At 44.8% G+C, this 10015-nt stretch overlaps 1 protein-coding gene and 1 long non-coding RNA gene across 4 annotated transcripts; one reads left to right on the top strand and one right to left on the bottom strand.

Annotated features, from left to right (window-relative positions):
* Nucleotides 1-32: 32 nt before the first annotated feature.
* LOC116068864 lies at nucleotides 33-1713 on the bottom strand. Of its 2 annotated transcripts, none has more exons than XM_031338958.1 (2): nucleotides 1115-1713; nucleotides 33-744 (listed from the first exon to the last, which is right to left on the bottom strand). In XM_031338958.1, the coding sequence occupies exons 1-2, from the start codon at nucleotides 1680-1682 to the stop codon at nucleotides 611-613; spliced, it is 702 nt and encodes a 233-aa protein (XP_031194818.1). In that variant the 5' UTR covers nucleotides 1683-1713; the 3' UTR covers nucleotides 33-610. The 2 variants fall into 2 exon arrangements, with proteins under 2 accessions (XP_031194818.1, XP_031194819.1); XM_031338959.1 differs by having other exon boundaries at nucleotides 38-532.
* LOC116068865 lies at nucleotides 309-3006 on the top strand. 2 transcript variants are annotated; one of them, XR_004109708.1, is made up of 3 exons: nucleotides 309-409; nucleotides 529-706; nucleotides 1364-3006. It is a non-coding gene; the product is annotated as an uncharacterized LOC116068865 (long non-coding RNA). The 2 variants fall into 2 exon arrangements; XR_004109709.1 differs by having other exon boundaries at nucleotides 529-715.
* The last annotated feature ends 7009 nt before the right edge of the window (nucleotides 3007-10015 follow it).

Here is a 10015-nt window from a genome sequence, read left to right as displayed (position 1 = left end):
CAGGGTCAAGAGGTCCCCGGGTCATAGGCAGATTCAGGCCACTCCTGACTCCTCTGGTCACTGTCACCAACACCCCACCCTGCCCTGCAGCAGCTGTGGCTCTGCCCCAGCACCCAACCTGAGCCAAGAAATTAGAGTGTGCATTTTTAGACTTGGGCCCAAGCAGCTTCTCTGGGGCTGGCACTATGAGTGTGACCCTTCAGAACAGTTTTTTTTTTTTTTTGAAGATTTACTTATTATTTTATGTAAGTACACGGTAGCTGTCTTTCGATGAACCAGATGGGGGCGTCAGATCTCATTACAGATAGTTATGAGTCAACCTGTGGTTGCTGTGATTTGAACTCAGGACCTTCAGAAGTGCAGCCAGCAGGCTCTTGAGCCCCTCAGTCCTCTTCCGGGTTACTCTCAGGTGTGCTGGTTGGGTTGCAGCTATCAGGGTTTGCCTGCCTCTCTCCCCCTCCTTCCTGCCTGTGACCCCTCGAGGTCACAAGCCTGACGTGGCGACGACCCCTAACCATTGTCACTCAGGTGCCTAAGGAAAAACGGAGCCCACAAGTGGCATTCACGAAACTGCACTATGACACCAGTGCCCTCGCCCTGCCCCCCACCTTCATGCCTGCCAGAAGTCCCGCAGCCACTTTTGGAACCAGGATGGGAACCAGTTGCAACCCCAGGCCAGCTCCATCAGCGCCAGCAGCACTGCAAGGTCTTCAAGGTCCCAGCAGAGGGAAGGGTTGCACATGTCTGCGAGGAGACAGGCAGGGGCCTGCTATGCGCTCCTGGAGCAGAGCAGGGGTCAGAGACCCCGAGGGACCGGGGCGGTGCTCGGCGGGATCCATGGGGCATGGCCATGGTGGAGAGGTCAGGGATCACTGGGATTATGCCCGTGGCTTGGTCCTGCCTCAGGTCCGCCATAGGTTTCTGTGCTCACCACTCCCCCCCAGTCCCACAGTGTCTGGGTCACGTGACTCTGGCCAGGTGGATCAGCTTGGGTAGGGGGGATTCCTCAATACTCTCTGTCACTGAGGTGCCTGGCGACTTCCCACGTGATCCTTGATCTGTGATTTGGGACCCGTCCTCACCCGTGACTCCAATAACACACGTGAATCCTAACCTGTGACTCCAACATGACATCTGCATTTCCTTGTGACCCCGACTCTGTCAGCTATCACAACACTGCCCGTTGACCCAGACAGGGCCCACGTATCTTCCTCCCTCTCACAGCCTTGGGCCCTCCCCATTGCCACTCCATGTTCTGCCCCCTCCCCCACCAACCAGCTAGGTCTTCTCCGTGACGTCAGGTGTTCCCCTGTCACGTCACACGCTTCGGCCCAGGCTTTCCCACTGTCACTCACCTCTCTAGGTCTTGTCATCCTCCGCGTGCCTCCCGGTGTTCGGGCGCAGGAGGGGGCGCGGAGAGGCAGTGCGCAGGCTGGATCAGGGGTCGCATGGTGCGGTGTCGCGAGTTCGTGAGTGGTGGAGTCGGGAGACACGGGGTCACGAGTGGCAGGTTCACGGTTAGAGAAGTCAAGGGTAGCGAGGTCGGGGCTTTCAGGGTGCGGTATCACGGGGCCACGGGTGATCGGGTCCTGATTGGCCAGCACCCAGTCAGGCAGCGCGAACTGCGCATCGGGATCTTTGGGATCTTTGCGCAGGCGGAGAAACTGCTGGTCCACCTTCATCTGCAGCTGCGGTGGCTTCCCGGGCGGCGTGGCTGGTGGCGGAGAGGCGGGACTGGCCGACAGACGGGCCCGAGGACCCGGGACACGCCCACAGACACAAGGATGGACGCGAGGACCACTACACAACGGATGATAGCAGGGGATTAAAACCCGCGCTCTGGCATTAAGGACTTATTTCGGCGCTGAGTGATGACATCACAAGGCTGCGACCAAAACAAAACAGCGCGCCGAGTGATGACGATAGGAATGTGACTAAAAGAAGGTGATAGAGATATCAAAGTGACCAGCTCACACAGTGGCAAAGGCGGGCGCGCAGCGACTGCGTCACAAAGCGCGACCACAACAAAGAGGCGGTGCTGACGGACCTGGGCCTAGGTATGAAAGCCACCCCGCGGTTACACGGCAGCACGTGGCTATTGTGTCATGCGTCGCGGGGTCCAAACCAACCCTGGGACCGCTCTGTGATTGCGTCATCGCCAACCGCAAGGATAACAAGGTGGCTGCTGTCAAGTCAACGGTTTCAAAACAGGCTCGGCTGCCACGGAATCCAATTCCGGCGAGCGGTGATGGCGTGACCGGCCGCGACCAAAACAAGGTGGTCGCGCAGATGAACAAGGCCTGTGTGGAGAACGTCAGGAGCCACAGCGGGAACGACACAAACGACTGGGTAGGCCCGCCGGCCGTGATACTTGGGTGGCCTGTGACAGCATGGACTTGCTTCATCACACAGCAACCACTAGCGGGGATGCTGTCCAGTCCAGCGGAGTAACCGCACAGTCTCGGGGCCTCGGAAGCGCTGAGAAGGATGGTGGGACTGAGGGGAAAAGAAGGAGGCCTGTACGCACGCGCACTGCCAAGCTCAAAGGCCTTTCCCGCATCCAGGCGGACAGGCATGCGCAGTATTACCCACTCGCTGATGGGACAGGAAACACATGCGCACTGGGGTTTCCTTTCTGCTGTCAGTCAGTGTTACAGAGGGTGGGACTCGGCTCCTGTCACTCAACCCTGTCAGTCACCGTGACGGAGGGCGGGACCTGGCTCCTGTCCTATTTCAAATGAAAAATGAAAAGGGGCCAACTGGTTGATCTCATTATATCATTTAATTTTAAAAAAGTCTGCTGGTGTATAGAAATTCCTCTGTTCTATGCACTTGTTAAAACTACAGGCACGTATTTACAAGTTACTCATGTTTTAATAAAAAGAAAAAACCCTCCCTTTGTCAGTTGAACTCCTTTTCGTTAAAGGAAGAAAACATAAAAGTTAAAACATCAACCTGCTCTTAAATGCTTATAATTTTAATAAAAGAGACAACTGGTCAACCCCATATTTTTGTTTTTGTTTTTGAGACAGGGTTTCTCTGTATAGCCGTGGCTGTCCTGGGACTCACTCTGTAGACCAGGTTGGCCTTAAAGTCAGAAATCTGCCTGCCTTTGCTTCCCAAGTGCTGGGATTAAAGGCATGTGCCACCACAGCTCAGCAAACCCCATATTTTTAAGGAAAAGGAAAAAGAAAAAACAAAAGCCCAGCCAAACAAAACAAAACAAAACAGGTCCTCTGCTGGCCCACTTTTCTGACATTAGGGATTGACTCATCTTTTAATAAAAAGGAGAACTGGTCGACCACATACTTCAGCTATATAAAGAAAAAAAACAATTTTTAAAACATATTAAAAAAACAAAATGGGCTGGCGAGATGACTCGGTGAGAAAGAGCATGGTAAGACAGGAGAAAGCAGCCAACAGACCACCACTACAAAAATAAAATAAAAAATAAATAAATAAAACAACACTACAAGGGGAAAATAGTAGAGCACGTGGGAGGCACATGGCAAAAAGACCGGGACACGACAGACACAGACCAGTAGAAGTTCTGGAGCTCTTATTAAAACAAAACAAAACAACAAAAAAACAGAGGAGCACCAGGAAACACTATCATGGAATAAGTGATGTGTTAGAATAGCAGCTCGCATCTGGACACAGCACACAATAGGCCCACACAGTTCCATGTTTAAGAGGTTTTATTTGGAGACAGAGAGATGGAATGTTCACCATATATATATATGGGTGGTGACATGTCATAGGTAAAGGTGGAAGGTGAGCCCAATGGATTCAGGAAATATGGTGGCTCTTGCCTTGGAAACAGGTCTATGAGGCCCGACTATGTGATGTCATCGGTTTTGGAGACCCCAATGCCAACATACCTCCCTTCTTGTTATTATAGAGACAAGGAAAGGAAAAGGGAGGGGGAAGTTGATGATGAAAAGGGAACAAGGGCATTGTGTCTCTTAAGCTACTTCCTGCTGTCTAGGGGTGTCGTCAATGTAGGGGTAGCTGACTTTCACCATCGGAATCTACTTGGTAAATATTCCTCTGTGGACAGAGGCTCTTCTGTCGGCAGTGGCTGGTAATCCTGGAACAGGAACTGATTAATAGTTTGGTTAGAAATTTTTTGTATTTGTTGTTGAAGAAACATAGAGACAAGATTAATGAGGCAGGGAGCAAATAATAACACCAGGAAGATGACTAGGAGAGGAGTTAACAAAGGGAGTATCCAATTCCATATAGGATTCTCAAAAATCCCAGAACTGGAAATCTCACAGTCTCTGAAATTTTTTATGTCCGACTGAAGCTCATGGATTTTATTTCTTATTATTCTGGATTGGTTGAACTGGGAAGTGAATATTATACTGGGTCATGGAGGTTGTTATCCCTGCAACTTCAGTACCAACACCCATGGCTAGTCCCATAGCGACCAAGAGTGGCATGACTTGGACTTCCCTCTTATGTTGGGCAGCTATCATATCTACAACTTGGACTGGCAGAGGCTTGTTTCCCTGGATTGCTCCCAGTTCAGGGAAAAGGAGTTACCAACATGCAAATTTCTGTCCAGATGATGGGTAGGTGATGATATACCTAAGTACTACAAAGAATTGATGTGCTTTGGACTGCAGGGCATTGTGGCAGAGATGATATATCAAGGTTTATGGTTCTATTGCAGTCTAGGGAGCTCAGATTTCCTACTGAATGAGTCCTGGAAGCCTTGAAACAGTTTGGCATGCCAAAGAGAGAGATAGTGGTAAGGTATGGAGTCATGGGAACATTGGAGTCAGGGCAGCTGACAAAGAGTGCAGTAATGTTACTTGGAGACGCTGACAAGTGAGTTAGTTCCAGGGAGTAGACATTGCCAGCAATCTTTAAAGCACCCAGGTCTGGTGACATTAAGGAGTCGGTATGCTGAGGTCAAGGTCTGAAGCAAAAGGTGAAATGACAAGTTAGTGCCATTTATGAGGGGTGATGTCAAAGAGGTAAGGACCTCAAAGGAGTGTCTGATTATCTCCCCTACTTTTGTGATATCTAGAGGTTCGGCAATTGAGACATATTTTCTTTGGATATAAATGGTAGTTACTGGGGACCCAGAATGATTTTTGTGGTAGAGCTTATCAACAACTTCTGTCTCCCACCTGGAAACCCATGGGCCTTCTATGTAGAAAAAGAGTGCCTTGCAGTGTTGACAGAAGAAAGGATTGGTCTGTGATCCTAGAATATGTATCTGGCAAGACCAATATGGGTAGCCCCCATATTCATCTGACTATTTTCTAAAAGAATCTTGTCTGGTAAAAGAGAAAGCAAGTGTAGAGATCATAATATTTAGATGAGATAACAGATACTGGGATGATAGCAATTTGGATTGGTTCCTGCCATCCGGCTATGGAACAGTTTCCTGACCCTATTTGGAAAGACTGTTTCTTATCTGTGGGGATTTCTTGAAACTTGAGTCTCCAGATGTAATGGCTACCCTGGATGGAAATGAACAGCAGAGGTATGACAAGAAACCCATGTCTAATCCAGTGAGGTCAAGCTCAGCTGCTGGAGTGGAGTCTTATTTTTGGGGATTGTGGATAAGGTGGGTGGCCTCAATGTCCTCTAGAGCTTAACAGATCACAGTCCTCTTAGGGTCGATGTGTATGAAGAAGAGTCATTTTTAGGTGGAGGAATGAAAAGGTTTGAAGTGAGACAGATGGACCCAATGAGAGAGTCCCTTGAGTTTAGCAACTGTGGGGGTCATGAGAATTAGCTTAAAAGGGCCTTGCCATCTAGGGGAGAGTGGCAAGGGCCAATGACCTAGAGGGGGTAGAAGGACTTGATCTCCAATGTTGACAGACAGTGGACAAGAGACAGTGTGTGGTTGAGGTAGATGGTGGTCAGCAAAGTTCCATAGGAAAGAATGGAGGTGGCAAAGTAATGGGGTGAGGAGATGATCTGGGAGGGGAAAGCACTTAGGTGAAAGACCAGGAGTTAGTACTGGACATCTATACATGAGTTCAGAGGGAGAGATGAGGAGAGGTCACTTGGGGAGAGCTCGTAACCTGAAACGAGCCAGAGGTAGGAGTTTTAAGCAATCAAGGTGGAGCTCCTGTGACAGCTTAACAAGAGTGGTTGTTTTTAAAGAGCATGTACTGGAGGGTTTTGTGTGTCAACTTGACACAGGCTGGAGTTATCACAGAGAAGGGAGCTTCAGTTGGGGAAGTGCATCCGTGAGATCCAGCTGTGGGGTATTTTCTCAACTAGTGATCAAGGGAGTAGGGCCCCTTGTGGGTGGTGCCATCCCTGGACTGAGTCTTGGGTTCTATAAGAGAGCAGGCTGAGCAAGCCAGGGGAAGCAAGCCAGTAAGGAACATCTCTCCATGGCCTCTGTATCAGCTTCTGCTTCCTGATCTGCTTGAGGTCCAGTCCTGACTTCCTCTGGTGATAAACAGCAACATGGAAGTAAGCTAGATAAACCCTTTCCTCCCCAACTTGCTTCTTGGTCATGATGTTTGTGCAGGAATAACATCCTGACTAAGAAAAATTGGTACCAGCATAGTGGGGTATTCCTGTAACAACCTGACCTTGTTTTGGTGAGGACTGTGGAAGGACTTTGGAACTTTGAGGTAGAAGAGCCATTGGTTGTTAAGAGCCCTATGGGATTTTGTGTAGGAGCTTGGAAGATCATGTTGAGAACAGCACAGAAGTTGGAGGCCTGGCTTGTGAAATTTCAGAGGGAAGATTAAAGACTCCTATCAGGGCCATGTTGTTTTGATTGTGAAGATTCTATGGTTCTGGTTAGCTCGGGCTGAAGTATCAGCTGTGTTTAACAAGATACCAGAACTACTAAAGCAAAAACTTTGCATTACTTGGACTATTGATGCTGGTTAGCTGGAGCTAAGAAATTAGCAGTGATTAAGAAGAGACCAGCATAACTGAGGTGATATCTTCTGGGAAGTGTTTTCTGAGAGCACAAAGAGGATGTGTTCCAGAGATAGCCCAATGTCCCTCTTGATGGCACCTACGGCATGGCCCCCTTGGCTTGCGGAACTTAGGGCAGACTTTTGCCCAATGACCTTTTTAACCACATTTGTAGCAGGTACTTGGTGGTCTCTGAGTCTTAGAAGACCATGAGTCTTGTGTGGCGGCTGTGGCTTGTTGGACAGCCTTTGCCAACATATGTTATTTTTGTTCATGGACTTTGTCATCTCTTGCATGGTACACTTGGAAGGCCAGTGCTAAGATTTCTGCCTGTGGAGTTAGAGGTCCACTCTCCAGTTTTTTATGTTTAGCTTTTATGTCAGGGTAGCTCTGGGAAAAGAAGTAGGCCATCAGAAATTGCTTACATCCTGACTTTTCAGGGCCCAGATTGGTATGCTGTAATAAAGCCTTTGTAAGGCGTTCTAAAAATTGAGATGGATTTTCCTGCTTGTCCTGGACAACCTCTTGGAGTTTTTCAAAATTTACTGGCTTTAGGGCTGCTTTTCTAAGACCAGCCAGAAGGCATGTAATAAACCTGCTTCTTCCACCAGGGATCCTGGTCTGGCACTGTCTCAGAACCAATTGGGCATATGCCATCTGTTTGGTTAATTCCATCTGCATGCAATCTTGCCTCTTCCCAAACTCATCTGCATTCACCAGGAAGTAAATTATTAGTAATAATCATGTGAACATCATGAAAGGTAAAGCTATAAGATTGAGTGTTATACTGGAACTCTTTATTAAACTTGGAAGAGTTAGAAGTATAGGAACCCAGTCTGCTTTCTATTTAAGAACATTCACTAAGTGAGAAAGGAACATATACTCTGACAAGTTCATCTACCCCAACAACTTCTCTTAGAGGAAGGATCGATGCTGGATCATGTGTCTCTGGGGAGGAAGGACTTGTGGGTTTGGCTGTGGCCTTAGAGTAGGTGACAGGAGGAGTGAAGGTAGCTGCCAGTGCAGGGTGTTTAGAGATGAATGCTTTTACAAATTATCACAGCTAATGAACCAGATTCTTACCCGCACCTAATGTCTGTGCCACCCTCCAAGCATAACCATTGTTCATTGAAACAGTTGGTGAAAGACTTTATGGATAGACCATCTTAATACACACACCATTTCTTAAATGAATGTAACCTGCTCTCTGTAGGCTGAGAATAATGTCACTCACTCAAGTCAAATAGCTTTGACCATAGTAGGAAGTCTGTATCCAAAAATAAAGCCTACAATTAATTTCTTGGTGCAGCAGAACTATCAACTCTCAGCATAGCTACTATGGAGGTAAAATCCTTTGGTGATGTGAGGGTCATTGAAGTACAGCCTTACTACAATGAAATCCAATTTCTAAAAATTGTTCTTATTTTGGGCTTATACCACAGTAAGAGACAAGATTTTATACTCTACTAAATACAAAACAAATAAACAAACAAAAAGACTTCATATATTTATGTTCATTTAAGAAAATACTAGTAGTGATGTGTTATTTTGAAATATACAGTTAATATTTTGGAGTTATTTAAAATTTATATTGAGAAAAAGATATGTATTTTCAATATTGCTATAGACAAGCATCTACATAAGACTGTTAATTTTATTGTTGTTTATATAAAAAACTTTTATAATACTCACTTTTATTATTATAATATTTTATAAATTTTAAGGAATATGACCAAAAAGATATTATAGGTATTGAATGGGGGTATCTGGGAGGAGTTGGGGTTCAAAAGGGAAACAAGAATGGGATTTAATTCTATTTACTTAAAATATATTCTTAAATGTTAACAAATTCAGATAAATTGAAATCATTTACCTTTTCTCATCTTAATGCAATAAAAGTTTAAAAAATAAAAATAAAAAATAAAACACTGACACAGCAGTCAACGGAAACACAAAATACAAAAAGTTCCTAACCCAAAACATCCAGGAAGTCCAGGACACAATGAGAAGACCAAACCTAAGGATAATAGTTATAGAAGAGAGTGAAGACCTCCAACTTAAAGGGCCAGTAAATATCTTCAACAAAATTATAGAAGAAAACTTCCCTAACCTAAAGAAAGAGGTGCCAATGAAAATACAAGAAACCTGTAGAACTCCAAATAGACTGGACCAGAAAAGAAATCCTTCTGCCAAATAATAGTCAAAATGCCCAATGCACAAAACAAAGAAAGAATATTAAAAGTAGTGAGGGGAAAAGGTCAAGTAATATATAAAGGCAGGCCTTCCACTGGATGTTCTTTTATTGTTGAGAATCATAACTTGTATGTTTTAAAAGTCTCTACATAATAGTGGCATTCAAAAGGACTAGAACTTTATATTGCATCTCTGAGAATTATATAAGTAGAATACCTCAATTAATTGTTAAAAAACATAGAGATATTTTATATATAAATAACCTTAAATGTGTGTACTATGTAAGTATTTATACCAATGTGTCAAAAATAGTCTCATTTTTGTAACACTATACAAAAATCTGTAGCAATATAACCACATAGAACCTCAATTTTGCATCAAAATACAAAGACCTTTACCAATGTAAGATCATGGCTATAAAATGTTTTTGAGGGGAGAGGTTAAGAGTAAATTCAATAATATACCCCTATTTGTCTAATGTCATATGTCTATATCCACTTTTCCTTTTATATTTGTCTAATTACTTAGAATATTTTTATATCCTCCACTTTTCTTTTTAATCCCCTACCTTTTATCTAAGAAAGAAAGGATAAAGAAAAAGAATGTAGAGACAGAACACCCTGAGTCCATGCTCCTATTTTATATCATTCCTGTGCAAGAACATAAATATTTATAATTCATACCCTAAAATGACTGTACATATATATGTATGTGTGTATACATATATACATATATATAGACACACACACACACACACACACACACACACACACACATATATATATATAATAAAGTGATCAAAACCTTCCACCCCAACTTAAGGGACTGGGAAAATGATCTTATAATTATTTCCTGCTGAATTCAGGTAAAGTTCATTTTGGGGGCAAAGAAAATTAGAAAAATGATTAGTCTAAAC

The sequence above is a fragment of the Mastomys coucha genome, unplaced genomic scaffold (assembly GCF_008632895.1).
Source record: "Mastomys coucha isolate ucsf_1 unplaced genomic scaffold, UCSF_Mcou_1 pScaffold22, whole genome shotgun sequence".
Lineage (NCBI taxonomy): Eukaryota > Metazoa > Chordata > Mammalia > Rodentia > Muridae > Mastomys > Mastomys coucha.
This window is presented reverse-complemented; position numbering and strand designations above follow the sequence as displayed.

Coding starts and splice junctions, on each gene's coding strand:
- LOC116068864 (XM_031338958.1), bottom strand. CDS start 1,682: ATGAAGGTGGACCAGCAGTTTCTCCGCCTGCGCAAAGATCCCAAAGAT. Junction 745..1,114: donor ATGTCATGTTGGAGTCACAG/GTTAGGATTCAC, acceptor GTCTCCTCGCAG/ACATGTGCAACCCTTCCCTC.